The sequence below is a fragment of the Syngnathus typhle genome, linkage group LG18 (genome assembly GCF_033458585.1).
Source record: "Syngnathus typhle isolate RoL2023-S1 ecotype Sweden linkage group LG18, RoL_Styp_1.0, whole genome shotgun sequence".
Taxonomy (NCBI): Eukaryota; Metazoa; Chordata; class Actinopteri; order Syngnathiformes; family Syngnathidae; genus Syngnathus; species Syngnathus typhle.
Window position 1 is genome coordinate 7,047,427 of NC_083755.1, and position 17,065 is coordinate 7,064,491.

Here is a 17,065-nt window from a genome sequence, read left to right on the forward strand (position 1 = left end):
GACACACACACACACACACACACACAATTGAGCGTATGCTGGAAAAGGCGGTCGAACTTTAAAGCCGAGTGGTAATGAGGCTCCATTTAAAAGCCAACGAAGCTGCGCTGGCAGATTATGAAAGCAAGTTCGGCGAGTGCTGGAAGAGGAATGTGGAGGAGAACGCGGCGTCTTTGGATACTTTTCCAAATCCTCAAAACAGCTTTTCCAAAAAGCAGCTCGGCAAAACCATGTGTTACAAAAAAAAAAAAAAAAAAAACAGCTGCTGGCTAACACACACAAACAATTTTGAAGCCTCCTTTGGAATACTTGGCAATTTTTCAAAGTCCGATCTGGCCAATCTCTAACAATCTGCCCCCGTCACCGACTCCCTGATCCCACCCTAAAGTGGTGTCCATTAAGTTGAAATGTTGTCCGGTAATACAAGTTGGCACAACAACTCGATGGAAGACAGGATGTCCAAGACAGATGTGTTTGATGCTGAAGGTCTACAAACATCCAGGCACAATTTAGGGGGGGGGGGGTGATAAATGGTTCCTTTCCAGCTTAGAGGAGGATTTTGTTTGGATAGAAATTGGGAATTCAGACAACGAGGACCCTGAAGGTGACAGAGTGAAATACAAGGGGATTTAAAAACCCTTCCTGACTTTGATTGGAGGCCTCACCGTTTATTTACAGAACATTTGGACTCAAAAGGGAGCATTCCCAACCTGGTCGAATGGAAATGAGAATTTCCGCAGCTCGCTATTACCGAGACACATCATCAAACACGGCACACGGCTCATTAACTAATAATTTATTTTGTATCACTCAGATGAAAAAGTCAGTGGTTCGTTGCCTCGAGGAAGACTCGGATATAGAAATGGGGACGAGACATTCATCCGACAGAAAGAGGCGGGGCTTAGCTCAAGCATCCCCGTGTCACATCTTTACGTCCCCCCCCCGAGTTATTTACAATAGGACGTTTGTCGTAGAAAACATTCTGTGATGTGCATATCACTTGTTTACTTGCGTGGACTAACACACACACACACACATGGATGTATTCTCACACACACCTGCAAGCGCAATAAAAAGTGGCGGCGAAAGCAACAAAGCACGAAAGGGGACCGGCTTCCATTGCCAAGCTTTAGGCCTCGTTAAACAACATGACGGCTTTCGCTAAAAAGGACGAGAAAACATCTGGCCAGCTCTTATCATCACGTCGTTGTTGTAAGGGGGCGGGGTAGAGTTTGACGGACATTTGACGGGAAAGGAGTACAGTGCGCCACTGAGCGTATTTGGCAATCTCCGACTGCGCCGTCACTTATCAAAGACACTCAATACATAACATGCAAAAATGGCTCCTGGGGGCTGGGGGGAGTGATGGGGGGGCTTGGCCGATACGCAGCAGAGGAGAGTCTTTTGGAAGAACGACAAGCCAAACATGCGGCCGCAGCCAAACAACTTTCAAGACGTGCCTGTCAGCAAGATGGCCGCCGCGCCAGCTCGACGCAAACTTCAGATTCTTGTTTAGCTTATAGCGAGACATTGCAATGATGTCTTTCACAGAATGAAAGGCGGAGGAAAACCTGGAGAGCGACCAGACTTTTTTTTTTTTTCCCTCCTCTCTTGACTTTCAGAGTCTCTTAATTAGGTTTAAAACTCCGACTGTGCTCATTTGGCAAAGGATGACAGGGGGAGATAACTTTTTTTTTTGGGATGCTGGCAACGGTTTGGTTCTGGAGCGGTGGGTGGGTTGGGTGGATGGGGGGGGGGGGCTTTGATGGACCAGCACAAACCACAAACATGCAAACATGACAAAACTTTGTAGGATTGAAAGGCGATAGTCTCGTGTTCTAGTACGGTATGCTCTCCACGAACGTTCCAGCCTCGTTCATTCAGACTAAATAGTCAGCTCCGCTCGCTTCTGTCTGCCAGTCACATGACACTTTAGGCATCCTTCAGAAACTGAGGGTCCAACCATGTGGCCTTCAGAAATGTCCACTTGAAAGAGTCCAGTCTGATGGCAGTTGCGGAAAATTCCAACGACTTGATTAAAAAAAAGTTCCTCCTGATGTCTGGTATCCCCAAAAAAAAAAAAAAGGTTGTGATTCCTTGGATTTCATTGTTGCAGTGGTTGGAAACGGAGCGGAAGGTTCCAACGTCGTCAGCGAGGGCGGGAACTTCGTACCCTTGGCGGTCCCTTTTTAAGGCAAACCGTTGGAGGAGAAAGATGTGACAAATAAAAAATAAAAAGGAAAATAATTATACAATATACACAAAATGCGGTCCTCGGGTACATGCAGTCTTGGTCATGTCCCGTAATGGAAAAGGGGGCGGGGTTAAGGTTCCACGGCGCCGTCCAATCAGGCTTTGCCGCACTTGCCCTTCTTCTCTTTGCGCTGGAACTTCCTCAGTCGTCTCGTCCAAACGTCCCTCCACTGGATCACCAGGCTGTTTTTATCAGCCAGCAGCCCAGCACGTTCCGGGTTGGAGGTCCCGACCCCGGGCCCCGAGCCGGTCCCGCCGTCGCTGCCGCCCATAACCAGGAAGCGCTTGCTCATTTGGATCTTGGGGCACTTGCAGGCCAAATCCTTCATGTGCACCCACAGGATGTTGTCGCCTCGTTTTAAGGGCTCGCCGCGACTCTTGTACACGGACATGACGTTGACGGAAAACTTGGCCCAGTCGCCGACCGTCTCCATGTCCAGCACGTTCACTTGCACCGCTGAGGACGACAAGTCTCGGGTGAGCGGTCTCGGTGCGTACGCCACGTCATGAATTCCAAACTCACCATAATCCTTCTTGCAGTATTTCTTCATGTTGATCTTCAAGTTACCCTTCACCGGTTTGCAGTAAGACTCACAATCTATAAAACAAACATGGCGGCTGAAACACAACAGAGGACTCAAAGTGTTAACTTTTGACATGTTTTGGAGGTTGGGGAGAGAAAAAACAGAGCGAGGTGGAAGCGAGTGTGATGCCCGAGACCACACATTGGCCAGATCCATATTAACGACTCAGTCATCCTGCTCGTAAATCCGCAATGGAAATGTGCTCTTCCCTCAGAGTTTCACATTCTGAAAGCCCCGGGAAAAAAAAAAAAAAAAGACAATAATTCAATTTTCGACGGAGAGCCCTCAGGCAAGCCGGAGAGAACGCACATGGAAATATTTGATAGTTATCAAAATTGAAATTGTGTGATGATGAAAAGAGAGAAGGGGGGGGGTCATATGAGATATTGAAAACAGATGAGCGCTATTATCAGAAAGAATGTGCAACGGTTTTGAATTTGCATATTTGTAGTTGATGGAGTGACAACATTGGAAAACATTTCCCATGTTTGAAGTCCCGACGGAGACACGGGAAGCCGAGCGTGCTGCCTGCTTGGAATGTCAAGACTACCAAACACATAGAACTGGACCTGGTCCTTGTGGTCTCGCTACTTTCGCGAGGAAAAACCAGCCAGTCATGTCGGCTACCAAAGTAAATCAATCAAAAGCGGCTGCACACGAAAAGGGCGTTGCGTTTTGGGTTTTTTTTTTTTTTGCAGTAATTGAAGGAGTTTAGGAAGGACAAGAAAGTCATAAAAACATCCAGGATGTTTGGCTGTGAATCAGCGAGCAGGAGATTTTATAAGGCTGTGTGAGGGGAAAAAAGGAAGGAAGAGGGGGGGAAAAAAGAAAAGTGTTTTAATAACTAAATTGGGGTGTTTAAAAAAAGAAATAAAAAATTCATTATTTTCTGTTATTAATTAAAAATATTTTTTTTTTCTTCTAGTCTCTGGAAGTGAAAATAAAATCCTGCCAAATGGAAATGATTTTTTTTTTTTTTTTTCTCCAGCTCATTATCATGAACTGCGACTGCATGTAGATGGCATGCGCATGGATTTCATTAAAGCGCTGCCAAATATGCTCGCATTCCTTCTCCGAGGTATTGGCGCTGAAACCTTGGCAGCGAGAAAACGGGCAAAAGCTCCTTTTCCCATGAGGAGTCACTTTTCACCTGGAAAAGCTCTCGCAAAAAAGAAAAAAAAAAAAAGAATCGCCTAGTGACCCGGAAGAGCAGCCCAGTGAAAACACTTTTCTCTCCATACGACAAGGACAAATTGCGTGCTCCGCCCCCTTCTACACAAAAAACGACATTTTGGACAGTTCAAGTTTAAGGATGGAGAGAAAGACACGGATGACGTATTTTCGAGCGCTTGAAGAGAATCGCCGGTGGAAATGTTTTCCCACGGGAGAGCCCGAATCAATTTCCTCAAGTTGCCAAAGAGTCTTTTCACGCCTCAAAACGTTTCCTTCCACTTTATCTAGCAATCACCTCGGCCTTGTCGTGATGCTTCGAGGTGGAGGAAACTTGGCCGAGGGCTTTGGGATTCCGAGACAAAAGGGGGAAAATCTCATCTGGGCCAAAGCACTTCAAAAAAGGGAGGCGCCCCATCCGCCATTAATATTTATTCCACACCTTCAAATTGGAGCCCAGAAATATGGGGGGAAAAAAAAAGAATATGTTTTTGTTCTTCTGGTGAACGGGGCGGGGTGTGAGTGAGCGTACACCAACCTGCTGGCTCTTCTGTGCTGCTCACCACAGCTGTGGGGTTCACCACGGGGATCTCTGGAACGCAAAAGTCAAACATTTAGTGCTGTGCTAAAACATAAATGCTAGATTTGAGCGGCAAACACATTTTTGAAGATCTTGGAAGGCAATTCGGACTGTTAAAAATCTGCATTAAAATTGTGCATGACAGCATAAAAAAATAAAACATCTTGTGAAGCTCAATGAAAGGATCCGTACTAATACTAATTGGCTGCTTAACAGCCTCGCCCCCCTCCCCTCCCCACGAGGCCATATTGTCACACCCAAAGTTGCCATTAAGCCTAATAGAGCTAAATTTATGCACGCGCTTAGTTCCCTTTGGTGCCTGGGATGGTTCAGCGGCAATGAAATGGTCGGGGTCGGCCATCCATGACCGTGGCTTTTTTTTGGACCATCTGCTCCGGAGCTGCAATGCGAGAGAAACAACACGGCGCCATGTGGCACCGCGTGGCGTGGCGCAGTGTGACGCTGCATCGGCAAAGGTCATTTTTGAAAGAGCTCCATTTAGCTTTGAGCTAGCTAGAGCGTCCACTCACTGATGCAAGGGGCCACGGGAGATCGGCTCTGCTGGTAGCCCTTGGCGCAGCGGTTGCAGGTGCTGCCGGTGACGCCATCTTTGCAGGGGCACTGACCTGTGGTCTGGTTGCACGTCTTACCCGCTGCTCCGACGGGGTGGCAGTCGCAGGCTGAGAAGATGGCGCAGGAACAAGAACATGAGACAAAGCAGTTTATAGTCTTTTGTCCACCGTGTTCGGTAAACAACCGGGCAAATATGAGCAGGTCGTAAGGGAAGAGGGAGGGGGGGGGGGGGGGGGTGTTGATCTCTGCCCCCTCCTTTTCTCCTCAAACTGTTTTTTTCCCCCGAGGTTTTATGAGCAAGGCGGCTTGGGCCAGTTAAGAAGCAGTAAAAAGTCCTCAGATGTTGATGACTTTTCAAGCCTGCGTGACTGCAGCTGTGACACACGTCGCCTTGGGATTTGTAGTCCTTTAAAACGGCCTTTTCTTCATCGAGCCTCTGCAAATTGTGGATGATTGCTATTTTTTTTTACACTTCACGATATTTTTCATGGGTCCATTCCCCGCCGCTCTCATGGGCGCCCATTTGCAGAGCTGATTAGGAACAGACGCTTGCCCCGCCTCCCCCCTTTTGGAAACACCTGTATTTTATTGTCTTAAGACGTGACACTCAACATACTTTCACCTCTAACACATGGAGAAATCGAAATAGCACGTACCCTTGCAAGCCCGTCGATGAGTGATTGGTCGGGCCATGTCTCGGAAGAAGCCTTCCTTGCAGTAGTGGCAATGGCGGCCGGCCGTGTTGTGGCGGCAGTTCATGCACACGCCTCCGCTCTTCCTCCCCGAAAGTTTGTACAACTCCATGTTGAAACGACAGCGCCGGGCGTGGAGGTTGCAGTTACACGCTGCGGACGGACGACACAGTTGTCAGAACATACACGGTACCTTTAAGATTTACTTTGACGCTGTGGTTTGGTAAGCGCTTACAACACGGCAGCTCCGAGCTTGGCGGCAGCTCTGCTTGCCATCCATCAAAATGATATTTGTAGCCTTCATTTCTCCCTTTTGGTGATTTATGAATCCAACTTCCTTCAGTCCATCACTTATTAATCTCCGCAGAGAGACACGTTAATCCCGCGTCAATCTCACTGATGACCTATTAAAGGAAAACCGGGCTCACATAAAGAGATTTGAGCTTCCCGATGAGGTGAGCCAGGATAGAACGGTTCAAGCTGGAGATCCGACTGGTTCACTGAGGTTGCCGAGACGATTACGAAAGCAGAGTTTGATTTAGGAGCTAAAGTAGCGCCGAGGAAGAATTGTTTTTGTTTTCTGGCAACCCGGACACTTTGTGTATTTAAGCAGTAAATCCATTGTCATAACGTCGACGTTAAAATTAACAGGCCGCATCGAAACATTGCCGCCCTAACGTGGGGGGAAACGGGTTTTGATTCACGGCTGTTATTTTCAAGGTACAACGACTACATTTTGTCGCTACTGTGGCGAGAGCTGTACGTGATCCACATCTAAAAAAGGAAGCCTGTCACCGGGCCGGGGAAATGAGGCCGTGTTTTTCTCCTGGTTCCAGATCCGGGAAAAAAAAGCGGGTGGGAGGGGTCGCGTGTGTGTGGGGGGGGGGCACATTCCCAGACTGTTTCCCAATTCCATATGGTTGCAGCCCAATTTGTTTGGAATTCAGAGGCTAATCAAATAGCATTTGAAATTTGACCAAGTTAATTCGAGTCGGTGTGGACGAGGTGATCTTCACCACAAGTGTGAAATATTCCAAGGAAATTTCCAGGGCAGGCAGGATGCTGTTTCTGCCATCAAGCATCTCAAACACGTATCCAGCTGTGAGCATGTGGGACCATTAACACCTTGCACTGGAACATGAAAGTGATGGATCACGTTTTGCATCGCGAGCGCAGCTGAAGAACCGACGGCGGATTTCTGCCATCTTGTTGATTTACGGCCGCGCGGCAACTCAAAGTACCGAGCGGCAAATCTATTGTTTTGAGCTTATGTGTGGAAAAACGGAAGAAAGGAAAAATCCCTTTGCATGTAGCCAAAAAAGTTTGCGTGTTGTCAAGGAAATGGCAAAACAAACAAGCTGCGGTTGGCAAAACACAGCCACGACAAATCATTTTTTTAGTACGTGAGACGAAAAGAACCATAAGTCATTAAGATAAAGAGCAACAAATTGGAGGTACTGCGTGACGACGGAATGACGGCTTCACGCAAGTGGGAGCCAGCGTCCTCCTCCTTCGCACATGTTTCTGACTTCCCCATCTCCAAAGACCTTTCAATAGCGACAACGTGCCAGGTGACATATCGACTCAAGAACAGCTCGGCGTTTTCCCCCACGTGACAAATCGGCCTGTTGAATGAAAACCCATTTCAACAAATAAAATGCAAATGTTCGGTATAAATCGAATTCTATTTTTCCTTCACCTCTACCAAAATTTTGGATGCCCGTGCAACTCACCCCTCCCCTCAACTAACATTGGTCCTCAAAGAGCGGAGGGCCACACTGACCGCCATCTTTCTCTTCTCGGGTCGGGCTGACGTCCAGACACCGTGTGTTACTCTCGACATGGTGTGTGTGTGTGTGAGCTGAACAGTGTCTGGCTGCTCCAGCCACCTGCTCAGGACACCGGGAGGGAACACCCGGTTAATTACCTCCTTGTCGGATCCGTGGCATGGACACAGTGTGGTGAAACCCACACAAAATAAGATTGTAATAATAAAAAGACGCAAAAAAATGTGCTAATGACACTCTCATACAATTTCATATGTACACAAGGGTTCACGAAAGAGTTCCTGCACTCATGTTCTGGCTTAACAGCCACCAACAACAGCGGCCGGCGTGTCGGCTGGAAACCGCATCGTTCCGCAGTTAGCAGAGCCCGCGGGCTTGCAATAACATTGAGGAAAAAAAAAAAAGGCAAAATTTCCAACGACAAAAAGCCAGGCTCTGATTTCAGCCGAAGGGGCTCCTTGATAGAAAAAGTCACTGGTGGGAAAGTCGGGGTTGATTGCTACCATGTGTGGGTGTGCGACTTGATAGAGCGGCGCATATTAACGCAATTAACGTGATTTCACCTCTTTATAATGACTTGATGGGAGAAGTGTCAATCAAACCCGTTCAACCTTGGGATAAGCAGCAAAAAAAAAAGAATTCAAATGATGTGACGAGCCCTCGCAAGCTAGCCTCCGGCGACGCGGGAGTTCCGGGGAGTCGATTAGCAAAAGTAGGATAATGACACGTAGGGGGCAGCGCTATCAAAGCGGCTTTTCTTTTCTAAAATTATAAATCTCATCATGGTCTTTTATCCCATGTTGCCTTCAGGCTAAAGAACACAGCTTTGAAAATTGCGCGTTCCATTTGAAGGGAATCCGACATCCTCGCGTTACGACCGATTAAAAACGACACGGACGTTTTCACTTTCATTTCTCAAATGGTGAAAGTAGAACACAGACCGACCCCGGCTTGGCCTCGGCTGGTCGAGAAGTGCAACACAAAAAATAGCAACTAAGGGATGGAAAGCCTATTTTGAAATTCTAATCAGTATAAAAAGAAAACCATCTGCTCTTTGTCAGAGGGGAGAAAAAAAAATAACGACGTGGTCCTCTAGGTTTAACAAATGAAGGAAATTTCCTTCAACTAATTTATCCGACTGATGTGATTTAAAAGGGTTAGGTTGAATGATTGACTAATAAAACACTGAGCGCCACACCCTCTACGGCGGCGCTGCCAACCATAGCTCACCTGCAATCTTGAAAAATAAACCTGCAGCTTGCAAATGAGCCGTGGCGTCGGTGCACTCTTGGATCTGGCTAAGCTAAGCTTCATTAGCGATGGATGATGCCTGCTTCTGGCCTCGGAGCATCCCCGAGCTGCACTTCCTGCTCTCCGAATGAGGAAGAGGGAAGGACTGGAAAATAATTTGCCGGTACCATAAATCATCTCGGACTGGTGTCACTTGACTCCACAAGAGGCCTCTCATCCGATACAGTCTCTTTGAGCAGACTTAATTTGAAAGTCAACAAACGGTATTTACATTCCGGCGTGGGGCACGCCAGCAAAAACAACAATACTCAATCACAAACGGCAAGCAAACACAAGCGTTGCATCTGTTTCCTCGTTCTCTCCCGCACCACTCGGCAGATAAATCGCAGCGGGGTCGCCCTCGGCGACCTCCAGGACGGAGGGGATTTTTAAAAAACCAAGATGGAGGCACCAGATGGGTCTAAAGAAGAGCCCGTACTCCACTTGGGAGGCAAAAATCAAAACCTCTCCTGACATCCAATGTCACCATCCTGCGTAAAGGTCACGACCCCACGCCCCTGCTCCCTTTCCCTGAAAAGCGCCCTCAGGCTTCGCTTTGGCTCCCAGGAAGGAAGGTAAAGCGGCCGGCGAGCTTTCATTGGCAAATCCCGGCGACATATACGTAAAGCGGGTGTAACATTTGGGAAAGAGCAAGGGGATATTTAAAAGAGGGCGTAAGCGCAGGAAAAGCGCTGAGGGATCTGCGCTGGGATATTGTTGCATAGTTGGCCTTTGGTTTTGTCACCCCTGGTCACCCTTAAGCAGATCTGGCATTTGCTAAATATGATCTCAGGCGAGCTCGCCGGGCAATTACAACACGTTAGAAAAATATACACTTTTGCCCGCCCTCCCCCCGCCGAACATTTCTGGCTTCATCAGCGAGGTGAAAACGGGGACAGCGCTTACTAATTCGCTGCCACGTTTTTCACGACGGGCCAAATTGAACTGAATTCAATCTCACTAGATGTCTGTTGATTTAAAACAGGTGCGCAAATCTAATATGACGCCAGACCGTCCGAAATGAAAATCGACGGAACTGCCTATACAATTACATTAGCAGCCGTTGGCACGTAAATAAGAATAACAATTTGACACGGCCGGTTCCCAGAGCGTAAACACGACTCGCTCGCATGACGACTCGGATGATTTAACCCCTCGCTGAGTGCCAGTGAGTTGAATAGTTGTCATCCGCTGTTTAGACATTTCCAGAAAACACGAGCGTTTCCCTGAAGAGGTGCACTTCATTTACACGCTTGATGGGAAACGCAGCCCAGTGACCGATTTGGAGTGCGGGCGGCTGGCAAAAAGATTCCAAATATCACCATTTTTATTTTCGATTGTGGCTGCCCAAAGGTGGTCATTGGATATTTGGCCAGCGGTCGTCTTTATTCGATTTTGACGGCTCCGTGTCTAAGTGCTCACTTAGGGCTCGATGGTACGGCTGACTATTTGTTTTGACTTTGGACCCAAAGAGAAGGAAAAACAAAAAGTACTCACGCAGACATTCGTTGGCCTCGCGGGCACTGGCCCTCTGCCACGGCCGGTCGTAGTGAAAGGGTTTGCAGCGGTCGCATTCGGGCCCTTCCGTGTTGTGCTTGCAGTCGCACACCAGTTTGCCTTCCTTGTCTTTCAGGCAGCGCGCCCCGTGGCCGTTGCACTTGCACCTCCCGCCCACTTGGAAGTCGCCCACCGCGTAGAAGTACGCCGGCAGCGTGGAGGGCGCCGCCGCTGCCGCCGCCGCCGCCGCCGCCGCCGCCGCCGCCGCGGGGTCTTCGTCCCGCCCGGTCGGTCCCGGCTCCCGCGGCTGCTGGGGCCGGGTGAAGACCACGCGGATATCCGTGACGGTCACCCAGTCCTGGAGGACCGGGCTGTTGTCAAAGTCTTTGCCGGACGGCCGTCCGTCCAAGGTGCTGAAGGCGATGAGGCCTCCGGAGAGCGGGTAGAGGTCCGTGTGGCCGTCGCTACACAGAGCCTCTTGTTCGTTCTGCTTGGTGATGGCGGCTCTGTTGGGCCGGTTGTACACACGCCGACATTGCGACGAGTAGAACTGGTAGGGCGTCCACGTTTTGCCGTAGTCCATGCTCTTGTAGATGGCCAGCGACTCCGGTCTGGGCGAGCAGAACTGCAAGCTGACGTAGGTGATCTCAAACTTCTTGCCCAGGGAAAGGGTTAGCGTCACATTGTGCGGCGAGGTGTTGAGGTTCTCCGACTGCCAGCAGGTCAGGTTGTGAGCCGAGTTGAGGTCGGTGAGGTAGGAAGGCGGGCGGGCGCGCCGGGGGTCGGCGGCGTCGCAGATCTGGCACGTTCGCACCGACGGCCGCTCGTCTCCGCGCTCCACCACGCTGCACGAGCGGGACGCCGGGCGCCCGCACACGCTGGACACCGCCACCTCCTTGCCAAAGGCGGCGTTGATAAACTCGGGGATGCAACGGCGGGCCGCGCCGGCGTCGTCGTAGCAAGGGTCCGCGGGGTTCTGCTGTCCGGCGAAGGGGTTGTTGGCGCCGTGCGACGCCGCCGAGCCCGCCAGGAGGCTCAAGCACAGCAAGTACGTCCAGGCTTCCCTCATTCTGCTCCGAGGGCCCGGCTCCCGACCACCGCGCGCGTCTTGCGAGGCAAACAGATGCGAGTCGAGCGGAGAAGCTGCGCCAGTAAACGCCAGAGCGAGACTGCGTGCGGACGTGTCCGACTTCTCGCTAAAAATCTCCCGAGCCGGCCTTAATTGCGGCCCGGAGGAAGGAGACTGTCGGTGCTCGGTGACCCTTGGCGCGAGGCCCTTCCTGCGGGAGACAGATACAAACACGGAGGTCAGTGTCAAACTCATTGTTACCACAAAAGGAAATCACCAAAAAGAGCCACTCAGTCAAGCGCGGACCTCTGCCAAGGCTGAGCAACCACGTCCGTCTGAAAAGTTCCGACATTAATTAACATAGAAGATTGAAATGCTTGGCTGGCTGGAATAAAAAATATACACACTTCTTGACAGACAGGCCATTTAAAGAAGTGGATGCCTCCAAAATGGCCGACTCTTTCTGTTCTGCCGCCGGTGTCAAAAGCAGCCGAGCTTTGTGGTCATGCTCGGGTAGCATGGCATCCCATAATCCCTGGTAATGGTGTGGTGCGACGGACCAGAAACGTGGTCTCTGTGTTTGAAGAAGTGAAACCGTCAAAGAGAAACTCTCATCAAAGACGATGTGACGGTAGAAATTCCGACATTCCCCGATGAGTCAATTCACCAGTGATACGGTTCCATGCTTGGTACCTGGGTGACATTGTTTCTACAATGCTCGGCTAGACAAGGAGCCTCTTGGTTCCAAACAAGGGGTTCGGGGTGAGAAAGCCATTTGATGGGGGGTGAATACGGCCTGGGGCTTTTCCTCGCCTAATCCCCCTTTTCCTTCCCTGGGTGTCAAATGGAGAGGTGCCTCATTTGAAAAGTGACAGCTGAAGGCAACCGCATCCCTCTTTGTGTGCTATTTATTAAATTACAATGAATGGCAGCCAGCCGCTCCCGCTCTGGCTCCCCTTCATACAACGCCATCCATCCCTCTTCATCTGAGAGAGAAGAACAAAAGGTGGCCTCTGTATCCACTTCAGTCAAGCGCGGCGGAAAGCAGACAGATGGGAGTTAAAGGCCAGTCGCAAAGACAAAAGTGTCCTTCTTCTTACGTGTGAAGGGCTACGGGGATTGCAAGCCTTCAAAAACGAAACCAAAAAAACTGGCAAATGGGCGCACTCATCTGCACTCCAACTATTTGGCCTCTTCTCAAGTGGTGCTAAAAGGAAACAACCCCCCCCACTTGTTTTCTAATGTTGGACAAAAATGTCAGGAAAAGTAAGACAACGTGATAAATGGAAGAAGAGCAGACCTGGAGATGAATGGAGGAAGGTGACTAGGGCATACAAATATGAGATGGATGGAGCGAGACAGATTAAGGTGGACGACTGCGACGGTGCGTGTCAGTGCCTGGAATGACTAAATATGGGAGAGCTGTGGGTGGGTGCTCCAACCGACTGGGAACGGTGACAACACACTAGAGGAGACGCCAGCTTTTTTTTTTCCCCCCTACCTCATGACTTATCATAATGAGAAACAAGTTTCATGTGAAGATGGGAGGACGACGGGGTGGTCTTGTGGTTTTCAGCTTCTCCCCCCACATCATCGGGAGATCATCCCACGTTGATTCGCTTCTCTTTCAAGCATGGGCGCCTTAGTCGGAGTTCACCGATTAGGAAAACACAAGTCGCTGAGAGGCTTTATTTGGCTTGGGTGGATAGCGGAGGGCTCCGGGTAAGGGGGGGTGTCTGGGGACAGCTGAGCCGCTTTGTATCCCAAGTGGGAGCCTTTCACGCTGGTCGGGTAGCCCCTCTCTAAGACGGGGAGCGGAGGGAGGTCTTCTATCGGGTGACAGTGAGAGGGGGCCCGATGTGGTACCCTGCTGTCCCCCTCCAGCACAGTAATCCCTGGTGGGGTTATTAGCAGCCTTCCGCAACTACTGAGGATTTTTTGTCAATATTGCTGACACATTGCCAATTCTGACGGATAAACGAGTTTATTTTGAGTCTGTTCGACAATGGGCAAAATCCAAAAATGGAACACACACACAGAGCAAATAAAGATGTCGACGTGAGTCAACATGACTGACAGGACTCAGGTAACAGAGGTCAGTGGCCCGCTCGATGACGGCCATCTTCACGGTGGTGACGACAATTCCCGTGTGTGTGTTTGGGGGGAGGGCAGGAAGGGGTCAACTTTCCCAGCTGAGGGCGTCATTAGCAGAGGGATCACCGACAAATTCTCATGTCTCGGAGAAGGTTCAAGGTGTAGAATGAGGTCAAGGTAGCTCTCAGACAAAATTGCCAATGTCGTTTTCTGCGAGGTCAATGTTTTGGTGAGAAAGGGTCATGGCAGAGGAGGGGAAGGGGGGGAAAAAAAAAAAAGGGGGGAAAAGTTTGAGGTATGACGCAAGACCCGAGGGTTAAACGGGGTTAATTGGTCACGACGATACAAAACAGTCAAGCACGGGGAAAGCCCGACACATTCCCAAAACATTCCAAACACGACCGCTGAGAAACATGCCGATATGACAAGCACACAGACCACACACACACACACCTGGAGAAAACGTTCATGCAGGCCAAGCGGGACGCGGGGGACGGGCAGGACCGAGCATGCCGATATTTGCTCCTGGACCGTCTTCCCGTTGCCAGACACATCTGGAGTGTCACGCCGACGGACAGCAGGTATTTGAATGCTTACAGGCGAGGGGAGCACACACACATACACACACGCACTTCAATGGAACTTAGAGAATGAGTGACACAATGAGCAAAATCTGCAGAGTGTTGCCTCGGATTATCTCGCACACATCATGCGACTGCAACCGCCTCTTCTGATGGCGGACCCGATGAAAATAATCACAGACGAGTCCCGATTGCGTGGAGTGACTCCGATGCTTAATGGTGAGAAGTAGGTCAAGTGGCTGACACTGTTTCAAGGGGGCAATAGGGGCATACTTTAAGGCCATTCAAGCAGTTAAGATAACAAGTGCCGGACGGGACTGTCGCTTTTAGCTCCAGACTTGTTTGAGAGCAGGCGCTTTCAAGGGGGCGGAGCTTAACATTGGAGCATGTTTGATATTCGGGGAAGTCAGCACAGAAAACACCAAACAAGCCAAAATTGGATTGGATTTGCACGAAATGGAACTAAAACAAATTTTAAAAAATGTGTCAAGGGTAGAACATCGTCGATGACATCACACAACTAAAATTGAATAGTTTTGAGTGCAATTTTGAATGACTCACGTTGATCATTTTGCACGTATATTTTGACTTCTTCTATAATATTTCATAATATTTGATGCAATCACTAATCCCAATAGAATCGAGGTGAAATGACGAAGGAATTAATTGCAGAATATCCTCCATAATAATTTTAATGACATAAGATGCCAATTTCATCAAACTTCCTTTTTTTTAGATTTGATGTCTAATGCAACGTTACAGTGTAACTTTAACTTTTCAGAAGGGGGGGGGGGGTGCACGCTGAGGAAATATTGGAAGTGACAAACGCATGTTGAAGGACGAAGGCGGCCGAGAGGCGCGCCGCTTGCTTTGGCACGCATGCATTCTTGGCTCACAATCGCCCCTTCAGCTTCCACCTCCTCTTGCACACTTATTTCTGCCCAATTCCAGAGTGGCACCTGTCTGTGAACGCGCATGCACGAGCTAACGGCAGCTTCATTTAAAAAAAAAAAAACGGGTTCACGTAACCTGTCATTGCCTAACACATGCTTGTTGAAATAATAATCATATCCAACTCACCTTATTGAATCCAAATTAGCCTTTAAATAGAGTAAAAAAAAAGCCACTAAATCCCACAAGTGAAAATTTGGACCACCTCTCTCTCATGCGTGCCTGGACCCAAGTGAGAAGCGAGCAGTCGTCCATATGTTGTAAAGCGAGCCCGGGCTGAGGCTACTCCCCGTTCAAATCAAACACACATTTTCCCAAAGTGTGTGCGGGAGAAGAGAGGGGGGGCGACGCGTGTGTGCGTGTGTGTGCAAAGAGGAGGGGAACCAAATATTCCAATTACACTCTTAATGTGTTTTCTCCTTGTTGGACTTGATTTTGCACAAATTAAAACATTGCCAAGAAACCACAAAGCAACCACAAGCCAAAACCAAAGCGACTATTTTGTTATACATTTGATTAGTGCGTGTGAAATACACACGATTGTTCCCCTTTGCCTCTAAAATCTCTCTAAGCTGATCAACATTCCTTTAGAATCTACTGTACCATTCAAAATAAAGTTAAGGGGTCAAAGTCAGGTGACCCCTGACTCTGACATGCCAATCGATATTAATTTGTTTTAATGAAATGTTCCATATGACTCGAATAATCGTTGAATGTGAATTGCGAGTGGCAGAGATAACGACAACAAACATTTGCTCCATTGAAAGAAAAAGAAAACAGACACAGCGGTTTCCCCATGGTAATCCATTCTTCAATTCACTGTGAGAAAGGTCAACATGAGCGTCACAAAAGGAACAAAAAGAAACACTTACGGCGTCCTAGGGAGTTTTTGCACGGTGTAGTTCAAGATGGGGACACTTTGCAGTGGACACAAGACAATCAATGCCAGCTTGTTTTTTTTTTTTGTGGAGGAACCTTCATTTCTGGCACATCCTGTTGGCAGAGGCAGGGAGTTACATTTCTGCCCAGCGTTTTCTTTTCTAAAATATGCTTGTCTGACATTTACGTAAGATTTGAAATAATTAAAATCAAAAGTTAGTTACCAGTTATTCTTCTTGAGGTTTTGCCCCATTGCTGAGCTTAAAACTCTCAGGAACTGATCTTCAATGGTGAATGGACGCTCTCTGGTGGCCACATGTTTATTTCCTCCCTTTTTGTTTTTTTTAACTTTATTGCAGCAAAATATACAAATTAAACAAATACAATGATCATTTGTAGAAATATATAAACATTGAATCCAGAAAATAGCCAATGTGACAATAAACAAATACAAAAAAGAATTAGAAAGGAGAAAAAAATAAAATAAACTTTTCTACTGAATCATAACAGAGAAAAAAAACAAAAAAATTCAACTTTCCTATCAGTATAAAACAGTACTTATTTGAACTTGATAGGAGTTTGAAAGATTGAGGAGCAGCAACCTGGAAAATGATCATAAAAAAACAAATTGTGCATATTCATGAGCAGCACTGCCTTGAAAATCTGATGAACCACAATAAAACAAAACACAGTCTGTGTAGATTCTCAGTCTTGGTCCCAGGACTTATCTCATGACCTTTTTGTAGCTCCGCCCACAAGCGAGTCTTCAGCGCCCCCGTCAGAAGTCTTAGCATCGCATTCCGACCGCCGACAGAAACGTTTGTTGCGTCTCGGCTCTTGATTGAGGCCGGCCTCCTCTCTCGATCTCTTCCTGGATGGTTCGGGCGAAGGCTCCGCCTCTACTTCCACTTCAGCGAAACACGAGACAAAGTCGCTCTCCTCTGAAGCCTCTTCTTCCTCAACCAAGTTTCCGATGCCGTGCGATCCCGACTTCTTGTCTCTCTTGGCTTCTTGCTTCTTCTTCTCAGGTCCCTGCGGCGGAGGGTCTTCTTCGTCGACATCGAT

At 48.6% G+C, this 17,065-nt stretch overlaps 1 protein-coding gene across 2 annotated transcripts; it reads right to left on the reverse strand.

Annotated features, from left to right (window-relative positions):
* Nucleotides 1–781: 781 nt before the first annotated feature.
* ntn2 (netrin 2) lies at nucleotides 782–15,468 on the reverse strand. 2 transcript variants are annotated; one of them, XM_061264291.1, is made up of 8 exons: nucleotides 15,251–15,468; nucleotides 14,043–14,181; nucleotides 10,427–11,706; nucleotides 5,817–6,005; nucleotides 5,118–5,267; nucleotides 4,546–4,599; nucleotides 2,777–2,851; nucleotides 782–2,710 (listed from the first exon to the last, which is right to left on the reverse strand). In XM_061264291.1, the coding sequence occupies exons 2-8, from the start codon at nucleotides 14,141–14,143 to the stop codon at nucleotides 2,349–2,351; spliced, it is 2,211 nt and encodes a 736-aa protein (XP_061120275.1). In that variant the 5' UTR covers nucleotides 14,144–14,181; nucleotides 15,251–15,468; the 3' UTR covers nucleotides 782–2,348. The 2 variants fall into 2 exon arrangements, with proteins under 2 accessions (XP_061120275.1, XP_061120276.1); XM_061264292.1 differs by lacking the exon at nucleotides 14,043–14,181 and having other exon boundaries at nucleotides 15,251–15,465.
* Nucleotides 15,469–17,065: the final 1,597 nt, after the last annotated feature.